The sequence below is a fragment of the Cygnus atratus genome, chromosome 28 (assembly GCF_013377495.2).
Source record: "Cygnus atratus isolate AKBS03 ecotype Queensland, Australia chromosome 28, CAtr_DNAZoo_HiC_assembly, whole genome shotgun sequence".
Classification (NCBI taxonomy): domain Eukaryota; kingdom Metazoa; phylum Chordata; class Aves; order Anseriformes; family Anatidae; genus Cygnus; species Cygnus atratus.
Genome location: NC_066389.1, coordinates 2397860 through 2410474, shown reverse-complemented (window position 1 = coordinate 2410474; position 12615 = coordinate 2397860). Strand labels below are relative to the sequence as shown.

Sequence of the window (12615 nt, the reverse complement as noted above, 5' to 3'; positions counted from 1 at the left end):
GGCCCCACGCGTGGCTCCCCCCCCCCCCCGGCAGCCCGGTACCGGTCACAGACGGACAGACGGACGGACAGGCGGCTGTGCACGGCTTTTAATGGCGGGGGGAGGCGGGCGGGGGGACCCGGCCCCGGCCCTAGGTGTTGGGGGGCGCGCAGAGCTCGGCCCCCCCCGGGGAGCCCCCCGGGAGCACGGGGCCGCACCGGGCCGTGTCGGCGGGGGCTGCCCCCGCCCTGTGTCCGTCACCGCGCGGCGGGGGGGCCCCCTCGTCAGCCCCGGTGTCCCCCCGGGGGGGACCGGCTTCGCCCGCGCTCGGCGGCGCTTCCTCCTCCTCCTCCTCCATCCCGTGGCCGCAGGCCCCGGCGGGGAGCTGGGCGCCGCTCCTGCCCTCCTGGATGACGCTCACCTGGGTGACCGGGCTGGCCCCGAGCCGGCCCCCGGTGGCGGCGGCACCGCCGGGCGAGCTGTCAGCGCTGCCGGTCCCCGCGGCCGCCCCTCCGCCAAGCTTCTCCTCCGCGTCCCCCGGGCCCCCCTGCGCCTGCTCCTGCTCCTGCTCCGCCGGGGACCCCGCGCCTCCCTCCTCCGGCCTCTTGCGTGGCCGCCCCCGTTTCCGCTTCTGCGGCGTGGCGGCGGCAGCCCCCGGGGGCTCCGGGGGACGCTTGGTGGCCTTGGGGCGCTGCGAGTCCTGCGGGCTGGGGCTGTCGCTCCCCGCGCTGCGGGGGTTGGCGGGGCTCTCGGCCCCGGGGACGCCCACGCCGGGCAGCAGCATGTTGAGGACGGGCACGGCCGCCTGCTGGCTCAGCAGCCCCCCTGCTCCGTTCGCCCCCGGGGCCAGCCCCAGAGGCAGCGACGGGGACGCCGTGCCCACCGGCAGCGGCAGGGCCACCTTGACGGTGCCCCCCAGGGGGGCGGCCGTGAGCTTGGGGGCCAGCACGGGCGGGGAGGAGCGCACAGCCGTGGCCCCGGGCGCCACCAGTCTCTCCCTGGGCTGGATGCGGGGCAGGAGCAGGGGCAGGCGGGCGACCAGGGCGTTCACCTGGGGGCTGCTCGCCGGCCGGGGGGGCTCTGGAAGCTTCTTCTTCTCGGGCCGTGGTGGGACAGAGGCCTTGGGGCTGCTCTCCTTCTTGCTCTGCAAGCAGAAAAGAGGTATGAGCCAGAGGGATGTGGCAGCAGCCTTGTGCAGGCCTGGGCTGCTCCCAGGGCCTCCCCGCTGCATCCCGAGACTGAGCACCCCATGGCAAGATGGGCACCCCGGGCTCCTGGACCCCGACGGGCACGCTCAGGCTCTCACCTGCCCCTGGCTCCTGTCGCTGCTCTCTGAAGCTTCCAGGCCATTCTTCTTGGCTGCCAGCGGGGACCGACCATCGCGGTGGAGCTTCTCCATGCTCTCTGTGGACGCACAGCAGGGGATGAGACGGGGACAACACCCAGACACCTCTGTGCTCCCCCACACCTGTGGGGGAAACCCGTCCCCTGGGCCAACCTGCTCCCGAAGCCTCCGCGCCCCTCAGGGGTCCCCAGGGGGCTCTGCGGGGTGCCAGCCTCCCCCCCCCCCCCCAGACCCACCTGAGACCACCATGGCCATGACCAGGTCAGCCCGGGCCGAGCGCGAGCTGATGATGTGCTGCTGGATGAGGAACTGGGCCACCTCCACGATGTTGTTGAAGGAGCGCTTGAGGATCTTCTCAGCCCAGTCGCAGGTCAGGGCGCAGGCCGCCTCCATCACCTCGCTGTTGTAGGACTGCACCAGGTCCGTCAGCTCCGACTGCTGCTGGCAGGACAAGCCGTGAGCCTCCCCGGCCCAGGCCAGGACTCCCCAGGTGCACACAGGGCCTGATCTGGACACCCCAGCAGGTCACAAGCCTGCACGAGCAGGCACGTACCTCGTCCGCCTTTTAGGAGGCTCAGGGGACAGAGCAGAACCTCCTCCCAGCCTCACTCGCCCCACAGCCCATGGGAACGCAGAGGGCACCCCTCTGCCCCTTGCCTTCGTTAGACCTAACGAGTGGGGTTTGCTCCCCTGCCAGAACGGGGCTGGCAAAGCTCGAGCAGAGGCACCCGAGGACTTACAGTCTCCGTAACTTTGAGATCCAGGCTGGGCAGGGGCGGCAGGCTGACCACCGTCTTCCTCCGGATCCCACTGTAGCAGTACGTTTGGCAAGGTTAAGGGCTGTCAGCCACACAACACAGCCGCGAGAGGCGACGGGTTACGACTTGGAGGGATGCGGCTGCAGGGCTCACGCCATCGCCGCCTGGGACTGCCGAAAGGGTCTGGGCTTGTCTGTGACTCAGGGCAGTGTCCGGCCCCACACCAACCCGCGCTGCTGCCCTGCTCCGTGCGCAAGCCCCGGGCGGCTCCAAGTCCAGCGGGGTGCGTGGAAGGGACGTGGCAGCTCCAAGCTGCCCTCGGGTAACCAAGCTGAAACTTCAGGAGCTGAAAAAACAGGAACCAGACCCTCTCAGAAGCTACAGAATACCATCTTGTGCACAGACTCGTAAATGGGAATAACTGGAGACCAAGCAGCTCTTGCCACCAGTTCGACTGCTGCTGCCACAGGGACTGGTTCTCAGGGCCTCCCCGGCCAGCAGGGCACATGGAAGGATATTTTGATTGTCCTCGGCCTCCCAGCCTTCTGGCTTTGATATTTGGGAAGATCTCCCGGATGATCTTCCCAAAATTGGCGGTGCTCAGAGCGTGGCAGCAGAGGTTATCGCAGTATTGCCTAAGGGAGAGGCAGAGACAGAGCTGCAGGGTAACGTCACTGAGCCCTCACTCCCCTCCCGACACGTCCACTCCTCCCCTGCTGGGCAGGGCTGATCCCAAACACACCCAGGTACCCGCTGCCCTCTGAACCCCCCCGTGGGACTCCGCTGCACCAGCCCAGCCCCGGGGCCAGACGCTCCTTGTGCCAGGCCCGTCCCCGTGCTCACTTGTAGGCATCGTAGACGTCCTGCTTGGGCAGGCAGGTGTCTGTGTGCTCCTCCAGGTGGTTCCGGATCCAGTTGCACGCGTGCATGTACTCGGCCATGCTCAGTGAGCTCAGGTCCAGGCTACTGCTACTCCCCGGGGAACACAAGACAAACACCAAATTAGCGGAAAAGCAGCAGAAGCAGGCCAGGAGAAGGCAGAGCTGCGGCCACCTCCCACCGTCATCCCACCAGCCCCTGCTCTCCCAGCCAAGCTCCAAACACTGCCCCAGCTTGCTCCAGCACCCACCTTTTCTCCCCCAGGCTGGGCCCGGATGGCAGCTGGAGGTAGAGGTAGAGTTTGTCGTTGTCTGAAAACTTCTGGACATCTTGCTACGGTCAAAGGGTCCACAGGGAGGGGAAGACGGACCGGAGACAAAGAGAGGTTAAGGATCCGAAATAGGGAGCAGCTGATGCAGGCAGTGCTCTCGTTACCCTTCCTGGCAGTAACTAACTGATGAGGTGTTTAAACCCAAGCATCTTGTGAGGGTGGGTGCAGCCTGCCCACAAGGCAGCGGGATGAATGAAGCCGTGTGGAGCAGGGCAGAACTCAGGGGACCGGAAGGGGTCGACCTGTGCTGGGTGGGATGCAGGGGTGCCCCCAGGCCATGCGCTCGGGGGGCTCTTGGTGCTGCTCCCTGCAGCCAGATCCTGACCCAAGGGGATGGGAGATCCGGCAGAACCCAGGGTCCAGCCCAGCCAGACGAGGGGTGGGAGTCCACCAGAGAAGGGCGGGCACAGCATTCCCCCACCCTCAGTGCCACATCCCACAGAGGCACTCACCAGGATGGAGTCGACTTTGTTCTGCACGGATTTGCTGCACGGGACAGAGACAGAAGGCGTTAGGGCAGGGCAGGATGCCACCACAGAGCCCCAGCCCCTTCCTCAACCCGCCTGCTCCCACCCAGCTCTTCCGCACAGCTCCCGAGCAGGACAGCCCCAGCCCCAGGCCCTTCCTGGCACCCACGCCTGGGTCAGGGCGATGCCCAGGTGGGCACACTGCGGTACCGAGAGCCGAAGGCTGCCTGTACACAATGCTCCGGGACCCCCTGAGCACCTGCAGCCCCACCAGAGACCCTCAGCACCTGCCCGTAGGTGCTGCGTGCTCCATCCTGACCCTGGGGAGGGCAGGGTGGGCAAAAACCCACGGCCCGTGTGCTCCTACCACACCAGTCTGTGCTACCGTGAAATTCCACGTTGGTTTTTCCACCCGAACCAGGTGAAAACACTGCCAGCAGCGCAGCACGGGGACCGAGCAGCGTGTGCCTGGGGCCGTGCCGCCTGCAGCGCTAACGCAGGGAGCTGCACGGCACCGCACCGCTCATCCATCCAGTCCCTGGGGCTGCCAATTAATCAACCTGATTAAATGGCACCGCAGTTGGAAGGGTCGGATCAACGGGACGAGCTGCCCGGGTACAAGTAAGCGTGGCCCTTACGAGATGGTGCTCCGCAGCTTCTGCAGCAGCGTGCTGGGCTCCGTGGTGCTGCCCCGGGAGCCGCTGGGTGAGGAACTTCCCTTCCTGGCAGCTTGGGCGCTCGGCTCTTTGTCAGCCATGGCATCAGGCTCCTGGCGGGGGGGAACCAGAAACTCAACCTCAACGAGGGAAGGAAGCCCCTTGAGAACCACGCACCCGCCCCGCACCCTCGGTCCCCCCGTCCTGGTCTGAAGGTGCTGGGCCCCGTCTGGGCAAGGGTCCCGGCGGGGGCTGCAGGGGCAGCGGCTGTCCCCAGCCCCCCCGTCCTGGCAGGGGACAGGGATGCCCGGGGGCACGAGGAGCCCCCCTCGCCCCGCAGGTCCCCAAGGGTGGGGGACACCAGGGGACAGGGACACGGGGACTGGGGACAGGGACAGGGAGCGAAGGGGACACGACGAGGGCAGCACCCGGGGTCAGGGGACCCCAGGGGCCAGGGACACGGGGACCGGGGCCAGGGCGCACCAGGGGACCCCTGGCGGGCAGCACCCCGGGGACGCGGGGAGCGCAGGTCCCCGGGCACGGGGACACCGGGGGGCAGCGCCCGGCCCGACCCCCCCCACCCCCCACCCACCTCGGGGCTGCTCCGGCCGGGCCCGCTCCGCTCCGCTCCGCTCCCGGGGCCGCCCCCGCCACGTGCCGCGGCCCCACGCGCAACAGGAACCGAAAGTGCTGCGCCCCGCCGGGCCGCGCCCGCGGCGCCCACCGGCGGCTTTTTTCTGATTGGCTGCGGCTCGGCAGGTCCGCCCGGATACTGCGCCCGCTTTTAATGCGATTGGTCGTTCCGGCTTTCCTACCCGGATACAAGCGGGACCGGTCTCCTGAGTGGCAGCGCGAGGTGAAGTCTGCCTAGTAACAGGCTCCTGATTGGTGGGGCTGGGGGAGGAAGCACGAGCGTAAACGAGCTCGGGCGCGTGCAATACGCGCGCAGTGTGGGTGTGTGCGTGCAGGTGGGGCGTGTGCACGCACCGTGTGTGTGCAGTCTGCGTGCATGCGGTGTGTGTGCGTGTGCAGGTGGTGCGTGTGCATGCAGGTAGTGCGTGTGCATGCACTGGTGTGCAGTGTGCACAGTGCATGCGTACATGCAATGTATGCGTGTGCGCACAAAGCGCCTGCGTGCACCACGTATGTAGTGCGAGTTTGCAACGTGTGTGAACTGTGCGTGTGCATGCACACAATGCATATGTGTGAGCAGCGTGTGCAGCACGTGTACACACAGCAGCAACTGTGCAAGGTGTGCACGCTGGCCCTGGGGAAGGAGCTGCTGCTCCCTTCCCTCCTCCCCATCCCCCTGGCCGGGCGAGGGCCATCTCCCATGCTGCATGGGAGAAAAATTTCAGCACGGGAAAATTCTGGAAATTTTTTGTTTTGGCAAATGCTGTTTCCCTCCTGGCTGTCCTGCAGCAGGCGAGCTGCTGGGCTCCAGGTGAAAGCCCTCGCATGGCTTCACCTCTCCAGTCCCCGAGGAGCAACAGGAGAGACCCTGCAGCCCTTGGCTCCGGGCACATGAGCAGGGTGCAACTTCTGGGGAGAAAAAAACGCTTTCGGCGCTGAGCTGGGCTGCACAATGGGCACGTTGGAAAAATTGCTACTGTTCAGGAAAGGTTACCTGTGGAGCATCCCTGACTCCCTCACACTCCTAAAAACAGAGCGAATTAAAGCAATTAGAGATGAGGTGAGCTGCGGTGAAGAGGCATCTGTTTTATTTCACCAGTGCCCAGCCATGGGGCACTTAGGGGATGATCGCTTCATCCTCTCCTGTGCCCTGGGATTTTTGGCACTGAGGCGTTCTGGGGGCAGCAGCGCAGCATGCAAGTGCCCGTCATGCTCCAGGAATGGGCTGCTGGGGCTGCCGGCAGGATGCAGGATTTGGGATGCAGGATGCGAGACATGGGATGTGGGATACAGGATGCAGGGTGTGGGAAGCTGCATGCAAGATAGGGGGTGCAGAATGTCAGCTGTGGGATGTGAGATGCAGGATAGGGAATGTGAGATGCAGGGTGCGAGATGCGGGATGCAGAATAGGGAATGTGGGATGCAGGGTGCAGGATACAGGATGCAGGATGTGGGATTCCAGTAGCGCTGGCAGGGAGGAGGGCTTTTGGACAAGGACAGCAGTGGGATCTCCAGGTTTGCCATCCCATTGTGCCCTAAGCGTCGAAGGCACTGCGGGAGGTCAGGCCACTGGCAAAGCCGAGATTTGGGGAGAGCATCCATGAGAGGGGAAGCAAGTGGAGGGCGGCCGCGTGCCAGCCATGGGGCTGCTAAATCCAAATGTCGGAGGTGCAGTCCCCGCCGGGGTAGCGGATCTCGTGCGCCAGGCAGGGCCCGCCTGGCTCCTTCCCGAAATCCACCAGGAAGTTCTGGTTGACGGTCAGGCCGCCCTTCTCTGTGTCCACATCGAGCTGCAGCATGACAGAGCCGTCCCTGTGGAGGGGTGGGAGCGGGGTCAGGGGGGATTCTTGCCTCCCCCATCCCCGTGGCTGCCAAAATTCACCAAAATTCCCCCACCTGATGAGCTGCGGGTAGAACTGCTGGTCCCAGGCGCTGTAGAGGGACGTGGTGACATACAGCCGCTTCCCATCCAGACTGAGCTGGATCATCTGGGGCCCCCCCGACACCCTCTTGCCCTGCAGCAGGTGGAGGGGAGGACGAGGTGACCAGGGGACGCCTCCACCTGCATCGGGCTGGGCTGGAGGAGCAGAAGCACTGGGACCTGCTCTCCGGGCTTGCCCCCGCCGCCCCGCGTGCTTGGAGGCTGAGGGCGGAGATGGGACGGCGCGAAGCTGAGCTCACCTGGATGACAAAGGCATCCGGCTGGCTCTGCAGCTCCTCATCCCCACACATGGCCACGGTCCCTCCCTTGGCGATGCTGCCACCCACGAAGACCTGCGAGAGAGCGGAGCTCAGGGTGGCTGAGACGGGGAAGCAGGACTGGTCCCACCCCAAGATGGGGCAGAAGTGGCGGGGCAAGCCGGTGCTGCCTTACCTGTCCCACCAGCCTGGGCCTGCGGGTGTCGGAGATGTCGTACTGGCGGACGTCTCCGTGCAGCCAGTTGCTGAAGTAGAGGAACCTGTCGTCCAGCGAGATGAGGATGTCGGTGATGAAGCCTTGGGAAGGGGACGGCGGAGTTGCACACCAGTGGCAGCCCGGGGCAGGCGGCTGCACCGCGGCTCATGGGGACACACTCACCTGGCATGTCCGGGAGCAGCCACCCCTCCACCTTCTTGCTGGGGACTTGGATCACCTTCTCGGCTGCCCAGTCTCCTCGCTGCGGGACAGAGCACGGCCCCCGAAGGCTCAGTGCACAGGGCAGAGGCAGGATGAGGCCCAAGCGGGGGCGGATGCTGCGTGCACATCCACCACCACCCGTCTATGGGGCTGCTTTGTGGGCTGCAGGAAACCTCATCTCTGGCTCTGTGGAGCCACCGCGAGGATGGGCTCTGGGGCATGAGGAAGGGTTTTGGGGGCCAAAAACCTGTCCGACCTTCCAGCTGGATTAACTGGTCTGGTGGCAGAGGTTCTCCTCACCTGGTTTGTTTTTACACACAACAGACACCGAGAAGTAACATTGCTTGAGCTGTTGTAAATCCACAACAAAGGTATAAATAAACCTCCTCTGAATTAAATCACCTCAGCATAAACTACTGCCAGTCAGAACAGGTCCTCCGGTGAGATTATCCACGTAGACCAGCACCCCCTTCCCGCTGCCCCTTGCCCTCCCAGGGGAGCGGTACCTTGGTCCTGTAGAAGCGGTGGATGGCGCTGCTGATGGTGCACCCCACGAACCCCTCCGCAGCGTCCGGGTTGTGGAGGAAGCGGATCTCCAGGGGCGCTGCGTCCTCGCCCACGTCGATGGCCTGGATGTAGGTGTGAGTGGTCCAGTCCCACACGTTGAGGCGGCATCCGTAGCGCCCTGCGAGGGGGCGAAGGGGGTCAGAGGGGACGCTGTGAGGCGCAGGGCCTCCGGCGGAGGTGCCACGGCCCCAGGGGGGCTCAGCCCCACCTCAGTGCAGAGGCAGCCCCGTGGGCTCTGCACCAGCAGCAATGGTCGCTTTTGGGGCTCTCTCTTTTTTGAGTCTTTTTAAAATCTGTGTGACCTCTGGGAACTGGTATGAAATCAGTTTTGAAAGCAAATTGTTTTATCTGTTAGATGGTCAGTGCTCACTCATGACAGAAGAGGGTTGAAATGAGGCTTCATTGCAGCCCTGCTCAGCATCTCCCTCCTGGAGTGCCTAAACAGATGTTTCCTCACCTTTCTTCAGATCATTTGGGTCAAACCCATATCCCAGGCATTTCGGGACTCCCCATTCAGTGCTGATCAAGACATTGTGGCGCGGCTGGTACCAGAAGTCATAACCCATCGGGGGGCTCTTGTCCCCCTTCTCCCAGTTCCCCTTGATCTCAAAGGTCTCTCCATCCAGCAGAATAAAGCCACCTGAAGCAAAAAACAAACAAACATGCACTGGTGGTGAGGAAATCACCTGGATTAACCATTGGAGTGCTGTAAGACAAACAGCAATAGGCAGATCAAGGCGTTGCAGACCAGCCTGGTGGAGGCTCCAGGACAGAGCTGGATGCTAGCACTGCTCCTCCTGTCCTGGCACCCTCTCCTGGGGCACTGGCAAGACCCATACCTTTCCCATTGCCGGCCGGGTCTCCCAGGGTGCTGATCATGATTTCACCACTGCCCAGGCAGTGGGAGGTGTGGGGATAGCCCAGGTTACACTTCCAGAAGACGTCCTCCGGGTTGACAACCTGTGGGAGTTCACAGGCTCTGTCACCTCCCCTGTGCAGGCGAGACGGGTGCCTGCTGCACAGGGGTGCAGGGGGCTGGTGTGACCACGGACGGGTGGGAGCTGCCCCACTGTCCTGCCGCAGACGCTGAGCAGGTGAGCCAGCACATGGCACCACCTCCAGGGTACCTTAAAAAGCCTGGGAGCTCGTGGGTCAGTTCCTACATCCACCACATAGATGCGGGAGGAGATCAGGCTGGGGAGGATCAGGCGGTTCCTCTTCTTGGTGGTGTCCCCGAAGCAGCTGCTGCAGGTGTTCCAGCCGGAGTGGTGCAGCTCGTCCCCCACGTTGGGCATAGGCAGGCGGTGGATCACCTGCAAAGGGCCATTCCTGCTCACACCGGGACGCAGGACTCCTCTGGATCGGACCCGGGAGCTCAGAGCATTGCAGACTGCCATGGATGGGGTCAGGATGCCTCAGGCAAGCCTAACTCTGCAGCGGGGATGTGCTGGTGCACAAGGGAGCCCAAGGATGGCGCACGAAGGGGGTTTTCCAAACATCTCCTAAGCTCAGGAAGGCTCAGAGTCTTAGGAAGAGCTGGGTAGGCACCAGCCTTCAGTACTGGACCCGCAGCTTTGGAGAATGTGAGGGAGGGCATGCACTGAGCTGTTTCCCTTGGCTGGTGTGCTGCCACCAGCTTAGCACTGAGATGAGGTGCTCGGTACCTGGCAATAGTTTGGAGATTCGGGATTGACATCCACAGTGGCCAGAAAGTCAGGTTTGTTCCTGCCGGTGTTCCTGTAGATGCAGGGCACGTATAATATCTCCTCCCGGGGCCCTTTCAAGACAGAAATGTTGCACGAGCATCAGCAGGAACCACTGGGCAGAATGAACACCCTGCAGGAGTCTCTGGCCGGATCGGGCTGCCCTGTGGGGCAGTGGGATCTCCACATCCCTGCTCGGACATGCCAACCCCACTAGTCACACAAAACAAACCACACTGTGTCTCATCTCCATCACAGGAGAAGCCTTGAAAATACACGAGAAGCACAAAGGTAAAATGCTTGCTGGGCTGAGGCCAAGGGCACAATTCCCAAAGGTGCCGCCAAGCAGGTCTGCTGGCTCCCAGGCACAGTGTGACGAGCGTGGTGCTGGGATGGCTGCACCCAGGGACCCCAGGCCTCCAGCAGCAGCAGCGCCCTGACCCCGCAGCCTCCTCGCAGCCGCAGGGGCAGTACGGGCGCTGCAGTGTGTCAGAAAGTGCTGCCAAAGCAAAGCGGGAGGAAGAACAGGTCTGAGAAATGCTGAGGAAGAGGAGGTGGGAACAGGGAGAGGTGACCTGGGACCTCTGGTGCTGATCCAAAGCAGACAAAAGCTGCCTTTTCAACGTGACACCTCTATCAGCTTTTGTAACAGCAGTGTCTGCGTCAGCCTTGGGTTCAAGAGCAGCTGCCAAGCACCCAGGGACCCCATCCCTGCAGCTGCTAGGGAACCAAAAGCCAGGGTTCAGGACACAGTCAGAGCGCAGAGCTTAATTCAGCTCCCCAGGTATCCCAAGGAGCTTTTCATCACCTGCCTGTGAGCCTGACCTGCTTGACGTCCACATGGAAGAGATTTTTGGTGCCAGGGTTATTCAGCAACCAGACAGAGCCTGGGCATCAAAAATCCCAAGGGAATCTGCCAGAGTAGCAGAGTCAGTGGGATTTATGCTATTTACTATTAACTCAAATCACCATCCAGCCCTGCCAACATCCAGGCATGTTTTAAAGACTCAGCTCTTCACTGTTGTTTGCTTTGTTCAAAGATGTTTCAGAGACAGGAATCACAGACCAGGATCAAGCTCCAGAGCTGTCTAAGGTTTCAAAGATGTGCTTGCTAAGCACTGGAGAGGAGGATTAAGGGAGGGATAGCAGTAGATGATGCTTTCATCGGTCCCTTCACATGAGAGCACTAGTGTTTTGGCAATGCAAACAGAAGGCAAAGTGCCTGAACAAGCAGCCTGTGAGCCTGTGGGGCTGGTTTTTGTCTCAGGAGGCTCTGTCCCGTCAGAATGCCAGCTGTCAGGAGCAGAGCATGGTGCCGTGTTCCTGAGGGTGCCTGGAAAAAAAAAGGGAGGGTGCCCCCTTCCTCCCCAGCCTTCTCTACTCCCTGGAGATCCAAGAGCATTTAGCTCCCAGCAGTGGTGTCATGGGCCTATATGGTGTGGTTGCCTCTGAGAAAATTAAATCCCATTTGGTTTTGAACAGTGAAGCCACGGGTGACTTTGATGCAAGTTATGACCCATCCCAAGCCACCATGAAGCCTGAAAAGGTTTGTTCTGAGACCAAGCTGTCATTATGCAATTGGAGTTTGGCCCCGGGACAGGCCAGATGCAAAACTTTCACTTCTTTGCTTCCCCAACGCTTGCTGGGGAGCCTCTTTGGTGGATGGAGTTAACTGATAACGCCTTTTTGAAGGCATTGTTCTAATCTTCACCTAAATCACAGACAGCACAGGGCTCTTCCCTGAGAGCCCTGGATTTTGGACTTGCCTTTCATCGCATCCAGAGGAGAGGCAAAGCCAGGGCCACACGCTCCACACCTTTCTGAATCGAGAAGAACAGAAACAAACAGCAATTAGATCACAGAATCAGAATGGTTTGGGTTGGAAGGGACCTTAAAGATCATCTAATATTCCCCCCTCCCGCCATGGGCAGGGACACCTCCCCCAAACCAGGCTGCCCCCAGCCCCACTCAGCCTGGCCTTGCCCCCCCCCAGGGATGGGGCACCCACAGCTTCTCTGGGCAACTTGTTCCAGTGCCTCACCACCCTTGGAGCAAAGAATTTCTTCCTGATATCTGAGCCAAACCTGCCCTCTTCTGCTTCAAGCTGTTACCCCGATCCTCCCACTGCACTCCCTGACAAAGAGTCTCTCCCCAGCTTTCCTGCAGCCCCCTTTAGGGACTGGCAAGCCGCCCTGAGGTCTCCCCAGAGCCTTCTCTTCTCCAGGCTCAACACACCCAGCTCCCTCAGCCTGCCTCCATAGGAGAGGTGCTCCAGCCCTTTGGCCATCCCCATGGCCTCCTCTGGACTGGCCCTAACAGGTCCCTGTCCTTCTGGTGCTGGGGCCCCAGAGCTGAACGCAGTACTCTAGGTGACAGTGAGTCATTTTAAACCCCTTTTTGCAAAGGAAAGGCTGCACACAATCCTGGTCTTTGGTAATTAGACCCCTCAGTGGGGTCTCCCCCACAGGTTGGGGGAGCTCTGGGTTGGTCTGATGAGTGCTCAGCCCCGCTGGCCTCTCAAAACAAACAGCCCTCGCAGCCACGGGGAGGCAGGGGATGGTCAGGGGAGGCAGATTCTCCCTGGCCTCCACCGCTGAGGTCTCAGAGGATGAAGACAGGCATCCAGGGTGAACCAGGATGCCAGCATGCATCCAAATGACTCCCAGAAAGGTTTGGGGTT

General features: G+C 62.2%; 2 protein-coding genes across 2 annotated transcripts; both read right to left on the bottom strand.

Annotated features, from left to right (window-relative positions):
• Positions 1 to 73: 73 nt before the first annotated feature.
• RFX5 (regulatory factor X5) lies at positions 74 to 5134 on the bottom strand. Its single transcript, XM_035570787.2, has 10 exons — positions 5008 to 5134; positions 4398 to 4528; positions 3745 to 3778; positions 3212 to 3294; positions 2926 to 3051; positions 2601 to 2717; positions 2065 to 2146; positions 1561 to 1759; positions 1286 to 1383; positions 74 to 1123 (listed from the first exon to the last, which is right to left on the bottom strand). The coding sequence occupies exons 2-10, from the start codon at positions 4514 to 4516 to the stop codon at positions 131 to 133; spliced, it is 1851 nt and encodes a 616-aa protein (XP_035426680.1). The 5' UTR covers positions 4517 to 4528; positions 5008 to 5134; the 3' UTR covers positions 74 to 130.
• Positions 5135 to 6697: 1563 nt separating this feature from the next.
• LOC118260467 (methanethiol oxidase-like) lies at positions 6698 to 11747 on the bottom strand. Its single transcript, XM_035570772.1, has 11 exons — positions 11702 to 11747; positions 9897 to 10009; positions 9360 to 9545; positions 9072 to 9192; positions 8690 to 8872; positions 8172 to 8350; positions 7627 to 7705; positions 7423 to 7544; positions 7230 to 7322; positions 6945 to 7063; positions 6698 to 6860 (listed from the first exon to the last, which is right to left on the bottom strand). The coding sequence occupies exons 1-11, from the start codon at positions 11706 to 11708 to the stop codon at positions 6698 to 6700; spliced, it is 1365 nt and encodes a 454-aa protein (XP_035426665.1). The 5' UTR covers positions 11709 to 11747.
• Positions 11748 to 12615: the final 868 nt, after the last annotated feature.

Excerpts from the sequence above, each read along its gene's own strand:
- RFX5 (XM_035570787.2), bottom strand. The coding sequence starts at position 4,516 with ATGGCTGACAAAGAGCCGAGCGCCCAAGCTGCCAGGAAGGGAAGTTCC. Across the intron at positions 1,384-1,560 it reads CATGGCCATGGTGGTCTCAG|AGAGCATGGAGAAGCTCCAC; the intron begins GTGGGTCTGGGG and ends GTGCGTCCACAG. Across the intron at positions 1,124-1,285 it reads GCGACAGGAGCCAGGGGCAG|AGCAAGAAGGAGAGCAGCCC; the intron begins GTGAGAGCCTGA and ends TTCTGCTTGCAG.
- LOC118260467 (XM_035570772.1), bottom strand. Across the intron at positions 9,193-9,359 it reads GAGCTCCCAGGCTTTTTAAG|GTTGTCAACCCGGAGGACGT; the intron begins GTACCCTGGAGG and ends GAACTCCCACAG. Across the intron at positions 7,545-7,626 it reads GCTGCTCCCGGACATGCCAG|GCTTCATCACCGACATCCTC; the intron begins GTGAGTGTGTCC and ends CCCCTTCCCAAG.